The 27,459-nt window shown below is 41.1% G+C and overlaps 1 protein-coding gene and 1 long non-coding RNA gene across 2 annotated transcripts in view; both read right to left on the bottom strand.

Annotated features, from left to right (window-relative positions):
• LOC143672634 (uncharacterized) overlaps nt 1–16,588 on the bottom strand; it is a 56,431-nt gene extending 39,843 nt beyond the window's left edge. Inside the window, exon 1 of the long non-coding RNA XR_013169924.1 lies at nt 16,384–16,588. This is a non-coding gene — a long non-coding RNA (uncharacterized LOC143672634). The remainder of the gene's footprint in view (nt 1–16,383) is intronic.
• Nucleotides 16,589–21,836: 5,248 nt separating this feature from the next.
• LOC143672523 (testis-specific Y-encoded protein 3-like) lies at nt 21,837–25,590 on the bottom strand. Its single transcript, XM_077147128.1, has 6 exons — nt 24,429–25,590; nt 23,471–23,548; nt 23,225–23,336; nt 22,981–23,126; nt 22,788–22,870; nt 21,837–22,129 (listed from the first exon to the last, which is right to left on the bottom strand). The coding sequence occupies exons 1-6, from the start codon at nt 24,996–24,998 to the stop codon at nt 22,036–22,038; spliced, it is 1,083 nt and encodes a 360-aa protein (XP_077003243.1). The 5' UTR covers nt 24,999–25,590; the 3' UTR covers nt 21,837–22,035.
• Nucleotides 25,591–27,459: the final 1,869 nt, after the last annotated feature.

Genomic DNA, 27,459 nt, shown 5'->3' on the forward strand with positions numbered 1-27,459 from the left:
TTTCTATAGACTTGTTGTAATTGGGACATTTTCTCAGCCTTAGAACTGTAAAATAGCAACTTATTAAATTCCCCTTTTAAAGAGCCATTCTGTTTCTGGTAAATTCCAGCAGCTAGAAAACCAGAACAATTGATTTCTCTGGGCATCTATGGAGCAAGAAACACTTTTCACAGTGCATTCACCTACCAGTCTGCAAATCTCAGAATTTCAATCTGAGTTAAATCATATTTTATGAGTTCTATGCAGTTCACAGAACATTTGCCAAAAAAATCTGTGAATCTAATGCTACCTCCTTTGAAAACTGAATGAAATTCACATTTCATAGTTTACTATGCTCTTCTGATAAAATAGAAACACACTTTTCATCTGAACAATCACCAAGAACAATCACCTGGAAATAACTGTGTGGCATAATTTTCACACCTGAGTGTCATGCATGCTTCACTGAGTTCTATGCAATTCTTTTAAGGCAGAAAAAAAACTTTTCAAAAAAGAACCAACTAGATATCTGCCAATATTCTTTGTTCCTTAGTTTAGGCAACTTTATGAAATTCCAATTTAATTAAGTTTTGTGCACTTCAGTTGGGCATTAAACACAATTTCCAGAGCAATCACCTTGATAGCTGCATCGCTTCTATATTGCCTTGATTTCATAGTTCCTGTATTCGGTCATAAACACACATCATCAAAATAATCATCTACATATATGTTAAATACCTGTGTTGATTGGTTTTGAAATCTGCATGATATTCATTATTCATTGAATGTTTTACAGTTACTTTGAGTCAGAAAACTTCACATAGAATTCTCCTAGAACTCGCAAAAGATACTACATCACTTAGTTTTGAAAATTGATTTAAATACATTATACACGGTTTTCTATGTACATTTTTATTGCTAAAATCTCACTTTTCACAGAACAATCATCCATTGGTTTGTGAAGTAAATGTCTTGCTTAGATTTGAAACAATTTTTGAAAAATACATTTCACTGAGTTTTATGCCTGCTTTTCTTTGAGAAACATATTTTTCTTTCCCCAAGAAGGCAGAAATATAACTAGTTCATTTAATTTTGAAACCTGAGTGAAATACATGTTTCAGTAATTTCTATGCTTCCCCTGAAACCTGAATAATACTTTAAAAAAGCATTGTACTAGAAGGCTGCAAAATGACTATGCTGTCTGATTTTGGAAACTGAAAGAAATGCATGTTTCATTGATTCATATGCAATTCTTTTGAACAAAACACTTTCAAATTTAGAATGCTGCAAAGATCCTATGGTGCAGTTTTAAAAAACTGATAGGATTTGACGTGATTGACTTCTATAGATTTTTGTGAGCCAGAAATATAGCTTTATAGAATGTTTCGTAAGTTTCCTGCAAAACCAGCATCATGGATGATTGTAAAAACTGAGACTCTCCTATGTTTTATTGCTTCTATTCACACTTTTAAACCAGAAATACACGTCTGCTCAAATAAGTGTTTGAAGTCGTTCAGCATGTCTTTCACTCAGTTTTCGAAAATAAGCAGCATAGTAGATTTGCTGCCTTCTAGGGAAATTCTGTAAGACATGAGTTTCTGTAATAAAACTACTTCATTGATATCAAAGAAACCTAGAATTCACTAATCGCTCTTAGAAAAAACTTAATAGTTTCACAGATTTCTAGACAGATATTCCAGACAGGTGTGTTTGCTGATCACAAGAATTGTACAGAAGTCAATGAAACATCTTTCTCAGACAGTGTATTAGTCACAGTTCTCTAGAGAAACAGTATCAATGGGAGATACTTGTAAATATGAGATTTATAAAGGTGTCTCATGCAACCATGAGAATAGGATAGTCAAAATGTATAGGGCAGGCTGTGAAGCTGGCAGCCTTGACAGAGTATCTACATGAACAGGAGAGGCTCACTGGCTGAGGAAGCAGTGAAAAATCTTTCTTCTCCCTTAGACTTTAACTGATGGATTAACTCATTAGTGTGAGATATGACTTAGCAGATTACAGATATAATCACACACAGATGCATTCAACTGACTGATGATTTAACCTAAAAACTTTCTGGCTGTCAACAATTTATAAGATATTCTTGCAGCAATGGCCAGGCAATGCTTATCTAAACAGAAAACAGAGCATAGTCACTTGGCCAAGTTGACAACAGAATCTAACCATCGGAATCTGCCCCTTGCCAACTTGGCAGCAAGACATGCCACTTTAAACTGGCTTAATTTGCAAATAAAACACAATAAGAGACATGTTTCACCTAACCATACTCAACTGTCCTGTGTAAAATGGAAATGCATTGCATCTTTCCAGAGGAGGGTGCAAGGCCTTAGGTGATTGTCATGGTCAGGTTCCTGTGTCAACTTGGCCAAGTGGTGGCACCTGTTTGTCTGGTTGGGCAAGCGCTGGCCTGTCTGTTGCATTTAGGACATTTCATAGAATTAAATCATGATTTCCTCAGCTGCATCCACAGCTGAATCCATTTGGAATTACCCAATGGGTATGTCTTTGGCAATGAGTGATGCATAATCTAATCACTGGAAGTCTTTTAAGGAGGATTCAGAAGAGACAGGCTCTCTTCCTGCTTTGGCTGGCGAGCCTCTCCTGTGGTGCTCATCCAGACCCTCCATTGGAATCATCGGCTTCACAGCCTGACCTGCGGATTTTGGACTCTGCATTCCCATGGTTATGTGAGACACTTTCATAAATTTTATATTTGAGAGTGTTTCCTGTTGATTCTGTTTCTTTAGAGAACCCTAACTAATACAACTTGGTACCAGAAGTGGTTCTTAAGAAACAGAATCTTAAAAATGGGATTTTATGAGAGGTTTTCTACTCTGACTGGACTCAAAGGCACTAAAGACTCTGATTCCCACAATCAGAATGACACTCCCAATCCATGGTGTGAGTTGTCAAAAGAGATAGGCAAAATATCACTATTTGATTCTCCTAATGCTTCACTTGTACAAAGCCAGGTTCTGCGGGATAATGTTTTTCACACCTTTACAGAGTTTTGTGGTAATAAAACGTATAGAGATGATGGCTGGTTGTTGTTAGATACACTGGCTACATTAATGAGTGAAAGGGATGGGCTTAAGGCTTCAAACGAGAAGCTTAAGAAACACCTGACATTATAGAAGTTTCTATGAGTATCCTGAAGGAAAATCTTATTTCCTGTATCCGTAGACTTGAGATCTCTAAAAATCAGACTCAGAATCTTATCATTAGCATAGCAACTCTACAATGTAAACTGAAATCTCGATGTTGCATGATGTCTGCCATTAAAGTGAGGGAAACGATTGGGAAGGAGTGGGACCCTGAAAAATGGGATGGTGACATATGGATTGATAATGATGTCGGGGGTGAGGTTGAAACCCTAGGTGATACTGACTCTTCTCTAGATAACCTGGTAATAGTCTGCCCTGAGGACATAGCCACCCCAACTCCAGCCTGCCTTGAGGAATTGGCCATCAACCTCCTCCTGAAGGGATTAGCCCTAGAGGATTAATCCTGTATCACCGATGAAGCTGCAAATGAATGCCATGAAGCAAATGGCTTGGAAGATATTTCTAATCCTTTTCATGACCCACCCCACCACCCCTCATTTCTTCCAGACCTATAACTAGACTAAAGTCCCAACAGGTCCCTAAAGGTGAGGTTCAAAGTATCACACATGATGAGGTATGTTATATTGCAAAAGAACTGTGTGAGTTTTCCAAATTATACAGATAGAAATCAGGAGAATATGTGTGGCAATGGATCTTAAGGGTGTGGGATAATGGTGGGAGGAATATAAGGCTGGATCAGGTTGAATTTATTGATTTAGGCCCAGTAAGCAGAGATTCTCCATTCAATGTTATAGCTTGAGGGGTTAGAAAAGGTATTAACAGTTTGTTTGGATGATTGGTTGAAACATGGATCAAAAGTTGGCCAAATTACCTTAGTTGAAATGCCAGAACTGCCCTCGTATTATGTAGATGAGGGGATCCAGAGGCTTAGAGAGATTGGAATGTTAGAGTGGATTTATCATGCAAAGCCTGGTCTTACAACCCAAGAATGTCTGGAGGATGCACCTTTTACCAGAACAGTAAGAAATACATTTGAGAGACTAGCACCATCATCCCTGAAGAGCTCTGTGGTTGCACTTCTCTGTAGGTCAGCCATACTGTAGGAACTGTTGTAACTGAACTGGAATCCTCAAACACAATGGGGATGATGGCATCTTTAGTTGACAGAAGCCAAGTGGCAGCACTTATTCACCAAAGGCAGGGTAGGCGTGGCTACTATAATAGACAGCAAACTCAAAGCAGGAGTCAAAATTATATGACTCACAGAGGTCTGTGGCATTGGCTAGTAAATCATGGGGTACCTAAGGAATACAATAGATGGGTAGTCTACTAAATTCTTTTTTGAGCTATATAAATAAAAGTGTTGCAAGTCAAGTGAACAGAAGTCCAACTTGAATTACAAAAACACAGAGTTTGGCCCCTTAATCAATTTCCAGACTTGAGACAGTTTACAGACCTAGAGCCCCTTGAATGAAGGGGAGGCCAGGTCACTTTGGGCAAGAACCCTGTTACACTGCCACCAATTTTTCTGTTAATCTTCCTCCAAGCCTTCCCCAAGGAGACCGATGGCCTTTTACGAGGGTAACTGTGCATTGGGGAGAAGGAAACAATCAGATATTTCAGGGATTATTAGACACTGGGTCAGAAGTACATTAATTCCAGGACATATAAAATGTCACTCTGGTCCACCAGTCAGAGTGGGGGCTTATGAGGCCAGGTGATCAATGGAGTTTTAGCTGAGGTCCATCTCACAGTGAGTCCAGTGTTATTTCTGGACCAATTCTGTAGTTATTTCCCCAGTTCCAGATTGTATAATTAGAATAGACACACTAAGCAACTAGCAGAATCCCCTCATTGCTTCTCTAACTCGTGCAGTGAGGGCTATTACGGTGGGAAAGGCCAAGTGGAAGCCACTATAACAGCCCCTACCTAGCAAAATAGCAAATGAGAAGCCATACCGGATTCCTGGAGGGATTATGAGATTACTGCAACTCTTAAAGACTTGAAGGGTGCAGAGGTGGTGATTCCCACCACATCCCCACTCACCTCTCCTATTAGGCCTAGTTTGTCTCTGGATTTTGGTGACAACACATTCTTCATTTGGGTGTGCTACACTGGCCCATTTATCATTTGACCAGGAAAGTTGCTAATTTTGAGTGGGGACCTCAACAAGAGGAGGCTCTGTCACAGGTCCAGGCTGCTGTACATGCTGCTCTGTCACTTGGGCCATATGAACCAGCAGAACCAATGATGCTGGAAATGTCAGTGGCAAATAGAGATGCTGTTTGGAGCATGTGGCAGGCCCATATAGGAGAATCACAATGCAGACCCTTAGGATTATGGAGCAAAGACTTACCATCTGCTGCTGATAACTACTTTCCTTTTGAGAAACAGCTTTTGGTCTGCTACTGGGCCTTGGTAGAGACTGAATGCTTACCCATGGGCCACCAAGTTACCATGAGACCTGAGTTGCTGTGGAGAGCCAGGAGCAATCAATCAGGCTCAAGCAGGGAAAGTCCCCACAACATTAGGGTGGAATGGCCCCAGGAGTTAAACAATAACCAGTGTTAAGAAACTGAGAAAGGGATGTGTTTTGGCAATAGCCAATGGCATTTTTCTGCTTCTATGATATGCTTGCTTGCTAGCAACTGCAAAACTACAACATGATGTTAGCCCTTATAAGCACACCTTGAAAACCTCTCAGGGCTTCTCTCTGAATCTTCCTTCTTGGAAGTTTCTGAGGCAGTCACCTGCTGGCTAAAAAAAGACTCCAAATTGGCTTGCAGTTTTGAATTATGTGGTCTTTCAGTGCACCCCACAACAGTTGCCCATCATGAGCTGGGTGTTGTCTGACCCAACAAGCCATAAAGTTGGGCATGTGCAGTAGAACTCTATTGTAAAATGGAAATGGTATATACGAGATAGGGCCAGAGCAGGTCTTGAAGGCACAAGTAAGTTACATGAAGAAGTGGCCCAAATGCCCATGGTCTCTGCTCCTGCCACATTACCTTCTCTTTCCCAGACCACAGCTATGGCCTCTTGGGGAGTTCCTTACAGTGAATTGACTGAGGAAGAGAAAACTCAGGCCTGGTTTACAGATGGTTCAGCACAATATGCAGGTACCACCCGAAAGTGGACAGCTCCAGCACTACCACCCCTTTCTTGGGTGTCCTTGAAGGACAGTGTTGAGGGGCAAATCCTCCCAGTGGGCAGAACGTCAAACAGTGCACCTAGTAGTTCATTTTTCTTGCAAGGAGAACTGGCCAGAGGTGTGCTTGTATACTGACTCATGGGCTGTTGCTAATGGTTTGGCTGGATGGTCAGGGACTTGGAAAGACCATAGTTGGAAAATTGGTGACAGAGAGGTCTGGGGAAGAAGTAAGTGGATAGACCTTTCTGAGGGGGGTAAAAACATGAAGATATTTGAGTCCCATGTGAATGCACACCAGAATGTGAAGTCACCAGAGGAAAATTTTAATAATCGAGTGGATAAGATGACCCGTTCTATGGATACCAGTCAGCCTCTTTCCCCAGCAAGTCCTGTCATTGCCCAAGAGGTTCATGACAAAAGTGGTCATGGTGGTAGGGATGGAGGTTATGCATGGGCTCAGCAACATGGACTTCCACTCACCAAGGCTGACCTGGCTACAGCCACTGCTGAGTGCCCAATCTGCCAGCAGCAGAGACCCACACTCAGTCCCTGATATGGCACCATTCCCTGAGGTGACCAGCCAGCTACATGGTGGCAGGTTGTTTACATTGGACCACTCCCTTCATGGAAGGGGCAGTGATTTGTTCTAACTGGAATAGACACTTACTCTGGATATATGTTTGCTTTCCCTGCATGCAATGCTTCTGCCAAAACTACCATTTGTCATCATCATGGTATTCCTTTCACCGTTAGGTGAAAGGAAAAAAAAATGTGTGTTTTATTGGCTTTATTTAGAAATTAGGTAAGTTTTAAGGTGATATTTATAGCTGCCAAGTTAATAAGGGGTGGACTGTCATTTCCAGGTTCATGTGTCACCTTAACCAAGTGATGGTACCTGTTTGTCTGGTTGGGCAAGTGCTGGCCTGTCTGTGGTGATGAGGACATTTCTGGAATTAAATCGTGATCTTGTCAGCTGCATCCACAGCTGATTCCATTTGTAATCAGCCAAGGGGAGTGTCTTCTGCAATGAGTGATGCTTAATCTAATCACTGGAAGCCTTTTAAGGAGGATTCAGAAAAGATAGGCTCTCTTCCTGCTTAAGCTGGTGAGCCTCTCCTGTGGAGTTTTTCTAGACCTTCCATCGGAATTGTCAGCTTCACAGCCTTCCCTGCAGATTTTGGACTCTGCATTCCCAGGGTTACATGAAACACTTTTATATAAATTTTATATTTGCAAATGTTTCCTATTGATTCTGCTTCTCTAGAGAACCATAACTCATACTGTAATATTCACTTTTAAACTTCTATAACTTAAATCTATAACATGAACAATGCAATTTAAGTCACTTAAGAGGAAAACAAGTTATTTGTTCATGTCCAAATGTAAACATACTCATAACAAAACAGGGAGGAAATATTCATACTATCCCAGTCCTTGTCTCTGAAACTCGATATGTTGGCATTGTTCATATTTATCACTACCCTCCCCTACCACCTATTCCATGTTCCCTTCATCTTCAGCAAGATTTTCAGCTGACTGTGGTTCTTTGCAAGGTGGTATGAACCAAGCCTTCACTTGTGAAGTTTCTGGGTCATTGGTAGTCCTACATGAAATGGGTTGTTGCAGTTTTCCATTGACTTTAATCACAGGTCATGGTAATTCTAAGAGATGCACTCAGAGGTCTTCTGTATTCCAGAAAAAACTCTACCTCCATTGAATACCTATTTCCCTTTGATAGTCAGAAGCAATCACTCCAGACACAACTCTTTGCCTGTTGATTCCAGTGACAAGAGAAGACCAAAGAGGCAGTCTTAACATCCAGACAATGGAATCATTGTTTTGTTACTTGGTAGGAGCAAGTCTTCTTTTGAAACTGAGGACTTTAGACAAGCAAAGCTTAGAGTTTCAGTGACAGGGAGCAAAAATATTCCTAGTAGATCACTAGGGTTGTTACTGAGTGGTGCTATTCCCATTTCCACCACTTTATTCCTGGACATAAAAATCCTGGCTATGGGAGAAAGAGCACATACAGTTTATATTGATTCAGAGCATATACAGTCTTCTGGAGAATACTGCCCTGGCACTGCAAGGTATTGCCACATAGTTGGCACCATAATTGGGTCTTCAACCAAGATTCATCTGGATGATGGGAACATAGTAAGACTGAGAATACTATGAACATGTACCCATTCATGCATTTATTTGCTGTAAAGTGGGTTCCTTGATCAGAATCAATGCTGGATAGAATATCGTGATGGTGAATAGGCATTCTTTCAGTCCATGTGTGCAAGCATTCCATGCAGGGAAGGCAAACTCATTTCTGGAGAATGTCTGATCAAGTTAGACACCTCCTTGATAGAAGTGGTCCAAAATAATCAATGTCTCCATGTAGCAGGCTGATCACCTCAGAAAATGGCGCAATAACAGGGACTGTATGTGGACCTCTGCTTCTGGCTGATAGGGCACTCAGCAGTGGCCATAGCAAGTCATTCTTGATGAACTGAAGTCCAAGTTGCTGAGCCCACGAATAACCTCCATCCCTACCACCATGCCTACTTTATTCATGAGACTATTGGGCAATGGAAGAAGTTGCTGAGGAAAGAGGATCACTTGAATCAACAGGATGGGTTATCTTATCCAAATCATTATTAAAACCTTCCTCTACTGAAGTCATCCTCTGGTGTGCATCCATCTGGGACACAAATGTCTTCAAGTTCGTTGTCAACTGAGAAATTTCTATCCACATACAACTTACCCAGATCTTTTTGTAACCAATTTTCTAATCAGGCTCCTTCCAAGCAAAATGACCATCCAGCCAGAGCAGTATCAATATCCCAGGGGTCAGTATACAAATGCACATCTGAACATTTCCCCTCACAGCCAAATGAACAACCAGGTGACCTGCTTGAAAATCCACACACTGGTAGGGTTTTCCATCAACACTGTCCTATAAAATCCATACACTGGTAGGATTTTCCATCCCAGAAAGGGGTTGTAGTGCTGTCCACTTCTGGGTGGTCTCTGTATATCATGAATAACCACCTGAAAACCACACCTGAGTTTTCTCTTGCTCACTCAACTGACTGTAAGGAACTCCCCAAGACACCACAGCTCCGGTCTAGGAAAGAGAAGGCAATGTGACAGGAGTGACAGCTATGGGCATTTGGGCCCCTTCCTCATATAACTTACTTGAGCCATATCTCTAATACAGCATTTCTATTTTATGATGGAGTGCTGCTGTGCATGCCAAACTTGTCTTGGTGGGTTAGACAATGCCCAACTCATGATAAGCAACTAAGATCTCATGGTAAGTTTGTGGCCGATATTAAGCATTCAGTTCCTACGAAGGCCCACTAGCAGCAGGCTAAAAGATGTTTCTCAAAAGGAGAGTAATCTGCAGAGGATGGTAAGGCTTTCCTCCAAATTCCCAAGGGTTTGCATTGTGATTGTCCTATAGAGCCCAGCTAATGTCTCCAGATAGCATCCCTATTTGCCCTGACACAGGAGTATTGGACTGCTGGGTCATATGGCTTAAGAGGCATAGCAGCTTGCACAACAGCCTAAACACATCACAGATCTTGTATAATGTCACAACAGCCTAAACATGTCATATAATGAGTAAGATGTCCAAAAGGCCTTTTTATTTGACTGCTTTTGAATTTGTCCCACCTTTACATTCCTATAAGGTATGAGGTTTCAAACTGTTGTGTACCACAGAAAAAACACATATTCTTTAACCCTGATTCAGTATTGCTAGGTGGGATCTTTTGACTAAGTTGTTTCCATGGAGATAAAGTAAAAACCATGGAGATACAAGTAAAGATAAGACACATGGTTTTCATGAACATGTGTCTCCACCCATTCAGGGTATGTCACTTGCTGGAGTCCTTTAAGACTGAACCATTTTGGAAATTTTTTCAGAGCCCACACATCCAGAGTCCTTTGAAGATGCAAAAAGAGGATGCCCCTGAGGAATATGATTGAAACAAGAAGTCAAAGGACCCAGCAGATGCCAGTCACTGTCTTCACAGCTGACATAGGTATTCTGGAAACCATCAGCCTTTCTTGAACTAAGGTATCTTTCCAATGATGCCATAGTTTAGACATTTTTATAGCCTTAGAATTGTAAATTTGAAACTTAATGAATTCCCTTTTTGAAAGCCATTCTGTTTTTGGTATATTGTGTTCCTGCAGTTTCAACAAGCTAAAACACAAGAGTTATGAGATTTGACTAGTATAATATAATGTGTTCAGTTGTCTTAGTATTTTTATGACAAGTAACATTTTTCTACGAATGAAACATAACATTCCAATATAACCACTATTGTTCTCACTTATAATTCATGTAACAACTTTGAGGTGATTGACACAAGAACATGAAAATACTGCTACTAACTATAAAGCATATTTTGATTTAGGGTACTTTTCCCTGGATACCACCCTATTATTAACATTGTAGTAGTAATGTACTTTTATTCTAGTTCATAGAGACTCACTGAATATACAATCCCATGATTCCTGTTCTAAATTCCAACAAGAAAAAGTTAGAATTGGGCTTAGAGCAAATACCCCTAAAGCATGGAATAGAAAGATCAAAGATGCTGGAGGAGTTATACAGAGAAGGTAGGCTTTAACAAATGAGTGTGACTCTGAATCATTAAACTGATTTTCCTTTTAGTCTCCAGTATCTTAGAGCAGCTATAAGTACACACCTAACATTGTGGAATTGTAACCCATACAAACTCTGAAATCTGTTCTACAACTAATTGATGTGCTGTGCCTTGAAATTGCTTGCTTTTTCTGTTTGTATAAATAAAGAAATATATACACTATTTTTCACAAAAAAAGAAAAACAAGATTGTGATGATAAAGTGTATTTATTCCTTCTAACATCTAACATTTTAGAGCAGCTAGAAGGAGAAATCTGAGATGATGTTATGGCAGCCCATGACAAAGTCTGGAATCTGTCCTAACTACTTGTTGAAGATGCTTTGAAATCTATTGCTCTTTTTAAAATTTGCTTTGTATACAGGTCATATTATATAATAACAAAAGTTAAAAAAAAACTGTTGGATTCTCAGAAGAAAAAAGAATACATTAGGGCATGCAATATTTTCCTGGTTCCCTTTCATTCTTTGTCTAGGTTTTCCTATAATTCATAATTTTGGAGATTTGACTTGATATCTTTTATTTGTTGTCCCGTGTTGGACTTTCTCTGTTGCTATATTTCATTCCTTTGAACAAGGCAGCTTCTTGATGATTTCTATGCCTTGTGATCTTTTTTCAAAGTCTAGGAATCTGAATATTGTGATGTACTAACTCTGAAAGTCAGATCCTGCACTTTTCCTGTTTTTAGTATAGATTGGCTCTGTGTTGAGGCTCCTTTTATACTGTACCTATAGATCAGCCCCTTTCAGCAATTAGGACCTTCACCACTCTTCCTTAATATGTGTTGTCCTGGGTGTGTTTGGTAGACTTCAAGATTTATCCAACGTATATAACTTCTTCCCAGCCAAAAAAATTTTTCTGGGCAACCTCTGTTTCCAGGGCTCAAGGTGCTGTGCTTCATCTCATCATAGTCTTATACCCCAAAGTGCTGCAATCTGCTTGGCTTTACTCCACTGTTATATTCCACCTTTCCTTTTCTGCCCCAGGCAAATTTTGCATAGGTGCCCCAAGCTCACTAGAGTCAAAAATCAAGGGGCAGGGGCCACCATGGAAGTTGTGGAATTCGGCCCTATGAACGGCATGAATGGCAAGATTGTCTCTTTTGTGCCATTCTTTGAGGAAAATGAATTCTTCTCTAGGAGGAAAGTCTGGAACTGGCAAAAAATCCCTTAAGAAGCCAAAGCTACCAGAAGGTCATTTTGATGTACAAGTGGGTTCCCATTGAGAGAAAGAACCACTGGAGAAACTTCCAGATGATGTGGATCCTGTAGGGGTGACCTCAGGGGCCCAAAACCTACCTGATATGGAGATTGGGAGTGAAAAGGACATTGTATTAACTTTTAAGTCACATACTCTTTTCTGAATATGTACATCTGAATTAATTTCTCTTTTCTTTATTTTATTCCTTGCTCAGTTTAAGGCATCTGATTTCTATAGCATGTTTATAATATATAGATGGCTTTGGAAGAAAACACACTGCTATGAATTGGGAAAGAAAATATTTCCACAGTGCACATATTACTTTAAATTTAAATCTTTTGAGGCATGGAAGTGAGGATTAGGAATGTAAACTTCTACTTCATCATTTTTCAGTTTAATTAGTTACTTGTAAAATGAAAACAAAATAATTTGTTAAATGGCTGCATTCTCATGTCCTAGATACCAGTGGCTTTCCAAATGTGAATTAAAGAGTACATTATAGTCCGAGAAGCCACAGTAACTACAGAAAATCTTTCAGCAAGGAGCTGGATTACTTGCTTCAAAACCTGACTCTACTACTTACTAGCCCCATGAGCTTGGATAAGTTATCTACCTTCTGTGTGCATCAATATTTATATCAGTTGTCTCTATTAGCGTTTATTCTAGCTGCAGTTACTGTGTAGGTTGCTAAGTAACAACCACACTGCTTTAAGAATAGCCTGTGATGTAGTGACCCTTCAATTAGCTTAAATTAGTGAAGGATTTTATTAGGTTAATTTAAAAATATTACTTTAAATTAGTTTGCATTGTAGTCTTGCTTGTGGTTTATGCTAGTCATTACATGTGGTCGAAAAAAGGCAATTTATAAGCTTTAAAAGCAGATATATGACTCTGCCCACACCCCCTGAAAAGCCACGCATGCTTCAACTCAGGAAGAGAAAAGAAACTATGATTTGCTACAAAGGGTGATGAATAACTGTGAATAGATGCTGGCCTCTGAAAGCCAGCTTGTGAGCTTGTGTCTCCTGAGTTCTGTTCCTTCCTATCTTCCTCTGTCTTTTTACCCAGAAATTAGCCCCATAGCTGCCTGTTTTCAAGAAACCACAGTTCTCTTCCACCTGCCTGATACCAAGGACCAGCCTCATGAAACATCAACAAAGACTCGGTAACTGCAACTTTTCAGGGCGGGTGTCTGTAATGAGAGAAGGAGGGACAGGTGTGGATAGTCAGGACCAGCTCCCGGAGGCTCCAGCCTCAAACCCCAAAACCCTATCCAGGCCTTATTTGGAAGGGAAGCTCTCAAAGTCTCTGAGATCTGTGCATGAGTCACCCGGCAGGAATGCTGGTGACATTTCATAACAAATAATGCCTCACCTCCTCTCAATTGACCTGCACAAACTGTGCCTGAGTAGGACCGATGTTTTATCAATGAGGTCCATGAAGCCGAGGCAGCTTTGCCCCAGGCCAGCCTGGGAGGGAGCAGCCAAAGCAAGCAAAGAAGCCAGACTCTGGCTTTCACCCCAGGGCCCCCGGACTTTGCCATACTCCCTTTTTGTAGGCCAGGCCTCAAGCTTCCCTGATGCAAGAGAGATATCCATGCAACATATCACTTCACGAGTATTCATCCAGTCCCTATTGCATGCAAGAAAACAAACTCCGTGTGATGAGATGAGAGATAAAGGTGAGTAAGGCACGGCCTGGAGTCTCAGACACCTCCTTGTTGGACAGTGGGTCTGATTGTTTGGGGGATGCACCAATCTCTTTTGCAACACTTTGTATCAATTGCGTAACCACATCGTCCACAAACTTCAGCCGCTTAAAACAACACTGGTTGATGGTCTCACAGTTTCTGTGGGTCAGGAGTCTGGGCGTGGCTAAGCCACTTGCTCTGCTCAGGGGCTCATCTAACAGCTGGAATCCAGGGCTTGGTGGGAAAGGACCCCCACCCCCACCCCAGGGCACATGGTGGGTCCATGTCAGCTGTGGGGAGCCAGAGGGGGGCCGAGGGCCTCCGTGTCTTGTTAGCTTTGGGCCAGAGGGCAGCTTCACTTCCCAGCTGTGACGTGGCGGAAGGTCACCTTGAATTTCTCACCATGTGGACCCCACGGCATGGCTACTTGCTCCATCAGAGCCAGCCAGAGTTCCTCTCGGCAAGACAGACATTACAACCTCCCGGAGTGACCGTGGGAGTGACAGCCTTTGCTGCGTGCCACAGGTCCTGCCTGCCTGGGGGTGGGGGGTGAGCTCCCGCAGGATAGGACTCCAGGAGGTGAGGTCCTGCGGGCCACCCTAGGGTCTGTCCACCGCAATTGTCTACATCGTCCAGCCCATTCCATTCTGTGTCACTTGAATGGTTGGAAGTTCTTCCCACTGTCACACCCAAATCCATCTCCCTAGGACTTTTACTAATTGGCCCCAGCCCCACAGGTGGCCCACACACACACAGTCGGGGCCTGAGAACTAGATGACCACAGAACGTGAACTCCAGGAGGGCAGGTGCTTGGCTTGCAGGGGTTGCCAGAACGTTCCAGGGACATGAAGGGTGTTCACTAGAGATGTGCCGAGAGAATAGCAAGGGTACAGAGCAATGCAGCTGGGGTCTCGGCAGCTTGCTGGCTGGTACCCGATGCAGAGCTAGCTTTGCCTGGGAACTTGCTTACGTAAACACAGGTTTGGGGGGACAGATGTTTGTGAGCTCCCTGACGCCCCTCAAAAACTGGCACTTTATGAGCCTGCGGTAGTTAGATTCAGTTGTCAACTTGGCCAGGTGAACGCACCTAGTTCTGTTGCTGTGGACATGAGCCAGTGGTACGTGAACCTCATCTGTTGCTGATTACATCGGCAGTCAGCTAGGAGGTGTGCCTGCTGCAATGAATGATGTTTGATTTAATTGGTTGGTGCTTAAATGAGAGTGCAACGTAGCACAGCCCAAGCAGCTCAGCATACCTCATCTCAGCACTTGCAACTCAGCCCAGGCCTTTGGAGATGCAGAAAGGGATCACCCCAGGGAAAGTTGTTGGAACCCAGAGGCCTGGAGAGAAGGCCAGAAGAGACCATCCTGTGCCTTCCCACATAAGAAAGAACCTCAGTGGAAAGTTGGCTGCCTTTCCTCTGAAGAACTAACAAAATAAATCCTCTTTTATTTAAAAGCAAAAAAAAAAAAAGCAGATATATAACAACAGAGTTGTATTAAGATAATGGAATCTTTAACATCTGTCAAAAGCATTTCAAGACAATTACCAAAACATTATTACAAAGATACCAAATATGTTAATGGTGGCTGCACTTGAATGCCCATGAGCCCCCAGACCACTAAACTACCAAAATATATTGCTGCAGTAAGCCAAAGAAGACCCAGGGGCTAGGACAAGTAAATCCCATCCAAAGTTTTCCATGTAATTTTAGGAAGAATTGCTTCTGAGATTCTGCCTATCTTTTGTACTTTTCTTTGCAAGGTCAATCACTAGGGGTGAATACTCTACCATTTTCCTGAACAATAATACGGTTTGGTTTATTTTTAAAATTTCTACCTCTTTTTTAATTCTTCCATTTGTTTATTTACTGTTTTCCTTTATTTCACTAAGCTTATTTAGAATAGTTGATGACATCTGGGCTTCTTTAACCTCATTTTCTCTAACCTCATTGTTTCTCTATGACTGGGCTATTCTTCCCTTTTTCTTTGTAATTCTTATGACATGTTTAAATCTTACTTTTCAATACAATAATGTATTAAATTGGAAATCAAATTCTCCCCATTCTCAGAGCTTGCCTTTTGGTTTATTTCAAGGACTACCATAATTTATTTTTTTTTAGCCATTTTCCAAACTATCTTACAAAGATGGAATTCTTTGTCATACATCACCACTGAAATTGGTTCTTTTGGCTTGTTTTCAGATTGTTTAGGTTAGAGATTTCCTAAAATGCCAGGAGTTTAAACTGCTCTTCCATTCTTTGAAAATTAGTTCTCTGACTGGTGTTCTCATCAGCACATAGATCTGTGCTGACTTCAGAAATCAACCTATGTTAAAAGCATAAGGTCTTCACAGGTCCTTCCTTAATGTGCACCTTACCATGCTTAACATATGCTTTCTAAATTCCTCTATGTACATGATGTTTCTTAATATCCTAACTTCTGAAGAATATACTTCACAGCTCTTTCTTAGGTGCTTTTTTTTGCAGCTCAACCACAAACTTATAACCAAGTCCTTTGTATGATTATTCCCTTACCGTGTTTTTACAGAAATGCTTGATGCTCCAACCTAAGTGAGTTCCAGGTTAAATGAAAGAGACACATACCTTGGGTCAGTCCTTGGGGTAGTCAGCAGAAGGGTTGGAAGAATCCACCAGAAAATCACTTTGATGAAACACTTCATCAAAGTTGTAGAGTAAGAGATCAACTCCCCAAATCTTCATTACATACAGCAGCAATGAAGAATATGAAAAGAATATCAGGACAACAATTCCATTTTTTATAGCACCTGAAAGATTAAAATATCACAGCTTAAACTTCATTAGGGTGTGAATGACTAGTATTTTGGAAACTACAAAACACTGCTGAAACAATTAGAAGATTTAAATGAATGAAAAGACATCCTGTGTTCATGGATTGGAAGACTTACCATGATTATGATAGCAATACCATCTAAAGTGAGCTAAGGAGTCAAAATTGCGTATTAAAACCCAGAAGCCTCCCAGCTATGCACTGCCTGTCCCGCCCTCACCCTCCAGAAAAGAGAAAAAAAATCAACAAATGGTGCTGCAATAATGGGATACTCACATGGAAAAAGAATGAAATGTGACCCCCACCATATAGCATAGAAAAAATAACAACAACTACCTGGGAGCCTTGTGTATTTTTATTTTTGTTTTTGTTTTTTTTTGCATGGGCAAGATCTGGGAATAGAACCCGGGAGAAGCCTTGTTTTTTATGAAATGGAAAAGTTAGTTCTTTAATTTATATGGAATTTTAGAGGCCACAAATACCAAATAACTCTTGATAAAGCAAGAACAAAATAGGGGGACTCATATTTCCTTGTTTCCAAAACTTTCCTCAAAGCTGCTATTATTAGAACAGTGTAATCTTGGCATAAGCATTTACATGAAGACCAACAGAACAGAATTGAGAAAAATAAATTCAGGTATCTATGGCTAACTGATCTGTCTGGGACCTTTGAGAAAGAATAGCTTTTCAGCTAAGGTACTGAGAATATAGGATATCACATCCACATCCCAGAGATATTAAGTTGGACCTCTACATGATACCATATACAAAAATTAAATGGATTAGCGACATATATAAAAGAGCTAAAACCATAATACCCTTGGAGAACATAGATAAGACATGACCTTGGAATGGGTCATGAATTCTTAAATATGACACCGCAGTCATAGGATACAAAAGAAAAAATAAACGACTTAATAAAACCTTCAAAATCTGTGCAGCGAAGATTATCAAGAACATGAAGAGACTACCTATAGAAGGGAAGAAAATAGTGGTGATTCATGCGTCTGTAAAGGTTTAATGTGCAGAATATATAAAGTACCCCAATAACTAAAAATTAGAGAGGCATCATAATTTTAAAAAGGGAAAAAACTTAAATGGCTGTTTCTCAAAAAGATGTACAAATACCAATAAGCACATGAAAATATGTTTAGCATTGCTAGTCCTTAGATAAATGTAAACAAAAACTTCAAATGGATACCTCCTAGCAACCATTTGGATGGCTATCATCTGAAAAAATGAGAAATAAGTACAGTTTGGATGTGGCAAAATTGAAACACTTATGTGTTGCTGGTGGGGTATAAAATGGTATAGCCACTATAGAAATCACTTTGGCAGTTTCCCAAAATTAAAAATAAGGTAACTATATTTTTATAAATATATACCAAATGTTGGTTATATATTTGAAGACAGAGACTCAGATAGTATTTCAGCAATATTCATGGTTCATAGGCTAATTCGCTACCAACAAATATCAAACTAATGTCCATCAAGGATGAATGAATGCATATACCTTATATGGTATATGCATATAATAGTGTTCATAAAAAGGCATAAAGTTTCTATGTAAGTTCAACATTAATGAATTGGGAACATTGTACTGAGTGAACCATCAGAGACATAAAGAGATGAATATTGTTGATTATCTTTATATGAAGAGTCTAAATTAACAAATTCATAGACATAGTAGATTCGAACTCACCATGGGCTGGGGAAGGAAGGAAGGGAGAGTTTAGATAATGAGTGGTGGTGCTTTCAAAACTATCATACATAATTGATGATACTGAATGGAGCACTCAAAACATAGATAAATGGCAAGTTCTATATTCTATGTCTTTGCACTAATTCTTTGAAAGAATATGGTATTGAAACTAGGAACAATATGCAGCAAAGTTATGCATGCCTCATCACTCCTTTCTCCTTTGTCCTTGACAAATTAACACTGGGAAGTAAACACATACATTTTTATTTCTTTCCTTCTAGTGTGCTCCTCTGCAATAACTCTAAACTATCATGGATGTTGTTTGGTCAGTATCTCTTTAATAATATCTCTCTTCATAAAAAAGACCACATCTTCATTCCTTCCTGCATGATGTTCTAGGTGATGTCTTCATGATATTTTTACCTTTGACAGTAACACAGAAGCCTTTGAGGAAGAGAGTTCTCTGAATGTTTATCTTTTCGTATTCTAACACTGCCAAATGTGAACTGTCATCACAAGTATTTGCTAAAAAATAACGAAGAAACTGCAGATATTCATTGACTGTTAAAGGAATGATTGTTAAAGGAAAAAGCAAAACAGTAGTTGTTCAGGGAGCTACTACAGTGAATCTCCTTCCTTTCTGCTTTACACAGTACAAAGCACTTAAGGACCTACCTTTAAGTACACCAAAAAATTGGCCCTCTGAGATATGTGACTGTTAAATACACCTTTCAATACTGTCTTCCTGCTCTATAAGTCATAGCAATTATTCACTCTTCTGAGGGACAACCTCTCTCTTTACGTTCTAAGTATGTTGGGTAGAAATCAGGTACTCAACAATTACCAGGAAACACATTACTATATAGCCATGCCCAAAGTAAAGTCTTTCTGGTGGCTTCCAAAGACTTGACTAAGAAACTCTATGGGGAAAAAAAGAAAAAACAGAAAAAACTTAGTTAAAGGAGAAGTGGTCTACTAAAGAAAGACACAGAAACTGTCATAAGACAGAAATGGAGAAGCAGAGATAGCTCAACAATACACACAAAAACAAAAACAATTATGGAAATATTGATGTGTAAATTTAGACAGGCAGGAATGAAAGACATGACAGAAATAAAGTCACAGGTGGAGTCAGGGAAAGAAATAAAAACTCATACTTTGTAACAGAGAAACCAAAGCAAAACACTTTCATTCTATGCATTTTCAAAAGAGATCTTGTCATAGGGGGAAATCTAGTTAAGGTTTAAGAAAGTTGAGGTACAATCCTCGGAAAGATGACTTTCTCTGATTTGAGAGGACTATGGGAGCCCAGATTTCACAGATATCAGAACTGGACACTCAGTCTGGCTAAGAAAAGAATTTTAGGCCCAATATGAAAGTGCTGCATAGGAGACCGAATTCCACTAAGGTCTAATCCTTCTGAAGGAACTATTGCCACAACCAGCGGCACTCAAGGAAACAAAGAGCACAGTAAAGATTCACTATGTGGATCTTGGATAGTATTTTGCTCATTTCATATCAGGGCAAGCCACACATAAGACTAGCCATGGCATCGAAGGAAGACTTGGCAGGAGTCGTTAAGCAGTTAAAGTATCCAGTCTGTACCTCTTCTCCATACTTTAAACCCTTGGCAAAATTGTACCAAAACACCTGTCTAGAGGAAAAAATATCCTGTAGACCATCTCTGATCTCGGATGGCTATGGCCATGACTGCCTTCCACTGAAAAGCTACTGGAATATAGCTTCCTTTGCCAGTGTCTAGAAGTCCTAGGAACAGTCACAAGGAACCTGCAAGAGTTCCTTGAAGTTTATCTCATGGAGCTAGGAAGACTGATTTCAGTGCTACCGTGGGGTCACGGTACTAACAGCTGTCTAGTATGACTACTTCCTCTCTAAAGCCTCAGCTGCCTTTCCTCATGAAGGAGCAGAGGTGCCACACAGAGTTGCAAATCCACAAAGCAGATTTGGAAGTGATGGGGATGATTCATCTATTTAAATCCTTCTCCTTGATAGAGAACCCAGTGGTTCTCTAAGATGGGAGGTGAGGGGAGTTTATATAGGGCCAGCATTGTCAATATAAGAAGGTCAATGACTCTCATGTGGAGCACTTTATTCGGAATGAGCAGGAAACAGGAAACCCAGCTATGGCAGGGTCAGTCCTTTACCCTGTCTAGAGATTAGGGCTTCCCTCAGAAGCAATTACATGCTCAAGAAGGTGCACTCCAGGTGTTTGCCAATTCCTGACTGAGGATTTCAAATGTGGGTCATTCTCTTTCAGTCATCCCATTAACTAGGCTCGACCCAGAAAAACTTCCTCACAAAAGTGTTTCATGAGTAGGAGATGTATTCAAGCCTATTGTTATGAAGGTAATAACAATATGAATACATTCGGTTCATGACGGAAGGACAGCATGTGGGTAGGTAAGATATTCTAGTACTTGCATATAAAGCGCCTATACACTTTGACCCCATACCTCTGACTGAATCCATTTTGCACCAGAAATGAGGTCCAAAGAGAGGAAAGTGATCACCTGTGGTTTATATAGTTATGAGGGAAAATGCAGTTCTGACTTTCCCTAGACACCTAATTTAGAAACCTAGGAAAGTCTGGACCTTCCACATGTTTCCCTTTTCCCAAGGTGCTCGTGAACACATTATACCTCCGGTCTCCAAACAGTAAATTGTTAGAACGGTCCTGATAGGTCAGCTTGGTAGTCACTGGGAAGGGTTCCACAGTCAAAAATCTTTGCAGAATCACTGCTTTGTTTGGCAGTGAGCTGAAATTTAAGATATCCTCCATCTTGTGCTATGTTATGTATAAGAGCATCAAAAAAAGGGTACTGAGTAAAGTGTAATCTAAGCAAACTGTGTACGGAATTTAGGATTTACCAGCCTATGTCTTACCATGTCCTTCCTATAGACTTTCTTTCAGTTCTTTCTTAGAAATAAGTGAATGGGAAGTTAAAATTTTTAAAAATTCAGGTTTTGAACGATGGAAACGTTTTGGTAATGGGTAGAGGTGATAGCACAATATTGTGAATGTAATTAATTGCACTGCAATTTTTATACATATATGTGTGTATACACACACACATATGTATATACACACACACATATATTAATGAGATTAAAAGGGGAAACGGTAGATTGCATATATGTAACAGAATAAAAATTTCAAAAGAAATCCACAGAGCTACACTACACCGCAAACTGCAAACAATGAAATGGAGTTAAAAGTACAATTATTAAAAGGTGCTACTATCAATTATAAGAAATTTTCCACACTAATGAAAAATATTAATAGGGTGATATATGGGAAGCCTATATGCTATTCATGATTGTTCTGTAACCCCACAATGTCTCTAATAAAAAAAAAAAGTAACTCTTTGCAACTGTAGTCTCTGCCTTCTCCCAATCCCAGCTACCACACTACTAGAAAGAACTGCATCTTCACCTAGAAACTCAAAGCATAATGTTCTCTCTACATTCATAGGCCCAGCCCTCTGTCCCCATATCCCCTAGCCAGACTAGGAATTTCCTAGATCAGATTAAAAAGCCAAACATGAGGGGTTGCTTATTTATTGCATACACTCCCAACAAGCACATACATGGATTTGCATTTGTATATATTTTTGTATTTATTTCACTATTATCACTCCAGGTTTATCAGTGTCTCACTTTTATCTTTTACAACCCAGTCCTTTTTCTTCATTTCTCTTCTGCACATGAGAACCATCTTGACTATTCATTTCCCGTTTTTGAAGTAGCATTTTAGGTCTTGTGTTATTTTTGGTAAACTATGATATTCTATCATTTCCACATCAAAAGCTGAAGGAGCCCTGGAACACGAACATACACACACAAACATGAATATACATATTAAAAACTTGTATTTTCTCTGAACAATATTAAAATATTATGTTAATTCTTCTAGTTCCGGCACTGGAGACTATCCCTTCCCCATTTGTGGTTTCTTAAACTTCCTCCACCATGAGTTAAATGCTATATAATCCCTACACCATTCCCTGTCTGTATTTTCTGTATTGCTATTGGGTGTGTGTGCTTGTAGAAAGGTGGATAAGACAATTAAAAGATTGTTTATAACAGAAAAGCAATAGGACACTGTGGTGAGCATTTCCACAGAGACTTGTAGCAATTTTTGGAGAAGGTCATGGAGTAGCCTTAGGGTGAGCGAAACCTAAATGTATGAGTCTGAGGATAAGACCGATAACCACAGAACGACGGTTCAGGGAAACGGAGATAATGATTCAGTTTTGCAACTGTCTGTGTTGAGCTGGTCATGCTCTTTATCAGTTTAACCTTGGCCGGCTGTAACTTGTTTGAAATAATTCTCCAATGTTCCTGACTCAGAGTGATTCCCTGAATGACCTGGGATTGCATGCAGTCTTACTCTTGACTTCAGTTGCTCCACTAGAGAACTAAGAGTCGCAGGCAGCTGACAACTGCATTTCAGCTCCCACTGCCTGTGCTCCTGACCTGTTATCTCCATTCCCACTCCTGGTCTCTTCTTCCCTCGGGTAGTATTGCATGGGATTGAGCCAAAGGTCCTCACTGATGATCTGATAGAAGAAATAGGTTGAGTCAGGCCAGGGTTAGGATTGCATTCCCCCATCAGCTGGGGAGCAGAATGCAACAAAGGCCATTTCTGATGTGCCCTGAGTGGCCCCACCTCAGCAAATCTATTAGATCCTGTGAAGTTGTGGTCAGAGAACCAGTTGAAGAAGTTAGGGCTGGTGTTCTGGTGCCTGCGACTGTAGGCCTGACATTCAAAATTCTGGAACCAGCGAATTGGAGTTGAATGAGAAGCCCTAAATCCTGAAGAAAGAGGAAGATGGGACCCAAGGGTTGGATCCTGCTGGCTTAAGGCCCACCCCTACCACCTGCCGTGATCCATCTAGAGAGCCACCACTTACCAGTAATGTCAACGTCATACTCCTTAATGATTACTTCATTTTGGAAGTATGGGTTGCTCCTAAAGAAAAATGTGATCTTGCAAAAGTTTTTGGGTTGGTTGATCTCTTCCACCTGTCAGGATGATGTGGAGTAGAATTATACAATTTCTCTCTAGGGTTCTTGCCCTTGCCTGTTTCCATGGATGAGTAATTCCCCCTTGCCCTCCCCAACATCAAGTTGTATTGCATTGATATTCCCTGCCTTACCTCCAAATTGGTCATGTAGTTAAGCATGTCTTCATCTTGCTCAGTGATCACAGCTGACATCTGGGGATGGTTCAGAATCTGCACTGGGTTAAGGAGCCTAGAAATCTATGAATGGAAGGGTTAGAAGCAGGCAAAGCACATCTGGCAAGCTACCAAATACGGACTACATATCTCCCATATCTCCTGACATTGTACACCTATTTCTCTCAACCCGTACCCTTCATCGGAGGCTGCCTTATAGTCTGTGGTTCTTTTAGTTTTCTGTTCCTCTAAAAACTAAACATACGGACAGTCTAAACAGTTCCTGGTCTTGGTGTATTTTATGTACCCTTTACCTCTTCTCTGTGCTCTCAATTTGAGGGTATAGAGATATTCATGTGAGACTATATCCTGGCAGGGTTTGTGTGTTTCCCCTCTGCCTGTGTGACTATGTTTGGAGTTCTACTAGCACCACATAGTGAAAAGAAACGGGGTATATGTATGGAAGGCAGTACTTGCTGTGAAAATGGTGCCAAGCAAGGACAATAGCTGTTGCAAAGGAAACCCTTCTGTGTTGAGGATATGGTGTCTTTTCAGTGAGGTTGTGACAGACGCTGCACAGCCCATGAGTGACTAGAATGGTCTTTTGACTTCCATATCAGGTGGGATATTTTTCAGGGAACAGGTGCTACAAATACCTACTCTGTGGGAAGGGTTCTTTGTGCTGTTCTTAATTCTGCATGTGGACCTCAGCATTTACTTTCCAGTGGAAATTTCCCCAAATTCAGCCACGTTTTCTGACTCTGGTTGGTCAGTGTGTTCAGCCCAGACCCCTTTCCAAAATTTTTGGCTGTTTTTGCAGAACTATACCCTCCCCAGCTGGAAGTGTTCCCTACCCAGTTGGGAGCTTCCTTTCCAACCATTACATCCCTAATTACACCCACTGGAGGCCTTCTTGCATGAGCAACAGTAAGGATACAGCTTTGACCCAGAAACCTGGAAAACCCTGAATGATGGCACTTCTGCTTTCCAGGTGGGACTTGCGCCTCTGCCACATGTTACGCCTTAGTCTAGAGAAGGCCCTGCGTGCTCGGGCATTCACCGGCTCCATTTCTAACTGAAGAGCCTCAAGGGCCTCCAGGAAGGGCCGGGTCCTCGAAGGACCAAGGTCTGACTGCACCTGCTCCTTCTCCTTCTGCCTCTCCTGAGGTTCCTTCACGTCCTCTTCCGTTACTACCGCCACGGTCTCCATTCCGTCCTCGTTCACCAGCCCAGTCTCGCCCCGGATCTCTATCTCAACTCTTACTTCCAGCTTCTCAATCTCCGGCCCCATCCCCACCCAAAGGATCGCAGTCTCCTCGCTGGGCCCTTCCGTCACCTCCCGCACGGCTGCGGCCTGCGCCTCTGCCCCTGCGCTGCTGCTCTCTGGGGACTGCTCCCCCCGAGGCCCCACAGACTCTCCTACCAGAAGGCCACCTGCCGGCTTCAAGTGGTTGTCTGGGAACCCTGACCTCTCCTCACTCGCCATATGATCCCTTTCCTGGATCATGGACCTTGAAAAGAAGTCCCTTCGAGGTGACTTCCAGCACCTCCACCTACAGGTAGCCAAACTTGAGGGCAGCTTCTTGGCGTGTCTGTAGTTAAGACAGCGCACGCGCAGCTATTTGTGCCGGAAATGCGACCGGCCGTGACCGGAAGGAGATCCTCGCGATGCTCCGAATCTTTCGTCACCGAAGAGTGGGCGACCATTGAGTGCAGGTTATTGCCTAGTGCCTCATTTCGGAGAATCGAAGCTTCGTCCAGAATAAGTACCAGGAACACATGTCCAGAACAGCCAACAGCTTCTAGCAGTCTGATTGAGGGAAATGTGGGGTTACGAAGTGATTGATTCCGCTGCCCATCTGATGTCAAAGCTGGTCCTCCGGATAAATGACTTGATTCTGGATGAGAGACTTCACCATACACTCTCTGGCACCACTCAGCCAGAAACAGGTTTTAGGCAGCTTCGTAACTGCTGCCACGGATAATTGCCCTTTTCTTATTCTAATCTTAAATATCATTTTAGAGCCATCCACTGCCTACAGCTACCCAGAAGCCACTCTATCCTCCTTCTGTCATAAATAAAAATGATGTATGGGTGGCAGAAGGGGGAAAAAAGCTCCTCAAATAGGAAAAAAAACATTTGAGTACCATATTTGACAGTACAGTCCCACAATATAAGCAATTTTGAGAACTGGGTCTCCATACCATACTAATAAATGTAAGGAAAACTAGCCTGAGGAGGATTTTTGATACTGAATCAAAGAATTATAATGGGACTACAGGTACACAGTGGAAGGCAAACAGTGGCATAGAAGGACCATATATTGCCATGGCCTACTTGGCTTAGAGTGCCAATGCTGAATTACTGGTAATTCTATTGGATGTGGCTCTGATCCTGTGCCTCCGTAATACATTTCATGTGAGCTGATTGTACCATCTGCCTATGATCATATGTGCACATATTGGGCCTAACTGCAACTGTTGGCATATGTCTTCTTATCCTGTGACTCCTTACACATACTAATCTGTATGTATTAACACTGGCAGCATGCACTGCTCTATATGTGCTTAAGTTCACTTTATCAGAGTATGTGTCTTATGACTCTATACAACCTTTACATGCTGAGATTTAAAAATCACTAAGTACTTATTGTTGTAATCATGCTTATGTAAAGTTTCTGTCACTGGTGCCCCTGTAATCCCAGAGCACCACGTCTACCTTAATCAGAATTAATATTACCATCAGCACTCAGCTTGTAGTTGGATTTTGCACCTTTCCCTGTTTTGTTTTGGAGTCAGAGCCACAATTCTTTGAAAACAAGGTCCTCATTGACACTGTGGCACCAGCAACCCACAACAGAAAGACAGGTGATTATTGAAAGGTTTAAGAGGCGAGTTCCCCCAACCTAACAATTATAGCACGGTGTGACTCCAAGAGGGAACAGCTCAGGAGGCTTTTCACTTTGGAACTTTTTCAGGACCGAAGACGCCTCCATGACTGGATTCGTTGAAACTATTTTAAGGCAAATTTCTAAATTACAGCCGCTTAGGGCACAGGGTTACAGGCAAGTCAACCAGTAAACAAATGGAAAGCAAAAGAAGGATAATGCTGGTGAGAGATACACAAGGATAGGGGTGATTTTCTAAATCATTTGATCATATTGAGAAATCAGAATGCTGCATGCCTCAGGTTGAATGTACGTTCAGAAAAGACCTGAACTATGGCTGACCTTTAAGTTTCATGCAAATAAGCCAAGATAGCAGAAATGTCATTCCTTTTCAGTAATCACTTTAAATAAAATTATTAAACCTTCCAATTAAAAGGTAGAGTTCGGTAGAATGGATTTTAAAAAAGTATCCAACTATATGGTGTCGAAAGAAGACTAACTTTAGATCCGAAGATAAAAATTAGTTGAAAGGACATTCGCTAATCAAAAGTGACCTTTGGCACAAATTTAATGTCAGGCAAAATAAACTTTAAGTTAAAAAATTTAGAAGAGAAAAATGACATCATATGCTGATGAAAAGACAATCCAGAGGTGACATCATCAACATGGTGATGGAGGTCATTTCCTGAAAAAAAAAAAACCTGCTCAGAGATTCAATGAGTAAAAGGACAAATCTCACTTGCTTAGAAACCTGGAAGAAGATAGATCCTGGAGAAGGACCCCACAAAAGCTGAATCACGGCAACTGAAAAATATCAGGAAGCAAACTTCCATCCTAGACAGGATGGTCCTCTTCCATCCCATCATCCTGCCTCATGAAGCTTGGGATGTGCTCAGAGGCAGCAGCCCAGATCTTCTTACCAACCACTGGGCACACAGACTGTAAAGACACAACATTAGATTAGAATCCAAAAGATATCCAGACTCAAGCCCACAGTAACCCATGGCAGAACATAAGCTGCTGAGGAGTGCTGAATATGAAAACGTCCCCTGGAGAAAATTCCATAATAGAGGAGTAGGA

This window comes from Tamandua tetradactyla, chromosome Y (genome assembly GCF_023851605.1).
Source record: "Tamandua tetradactyla isolate mTamTet1 chromosome Y, mTamTet1.pri, whole genome shotgun sequence".
Lineage (NCBI taxonomy): Eukaryota > Metazoa > Chordata > Mammalia > Pilosa > Myrmecophagidae > Tamandua > Tamandua tetradactyla.

What these genes read in the sequence shown, in the direction of transcription:
- LOC143672523 (XM_077147128.1), bottom strand. Translation starts at nt 24,998, where the DNA reads ATGATCCAGGAAAGGGATCATATGGCGAGTGAGGAGAGGTCAGGGTTC. An exon ending in CAGGTTTCTGGGTCAAAGCT is followed by an intron (nt 23,549 to 24,428) that starts GTATCCTTACTG and finishes AACCCAGTGCAG; the next exon opens with ATTCTGAACCATCCCCAGAT. An exon ending in GATCTAATAGATTTGCTGAG is followed by an intron (nt 22,871 to 22,980) that starts GTGGGGCCACTC and finishes TTCTTCTATCAG; the next exon opens with ATCATCAGTGAGGACCTTTG.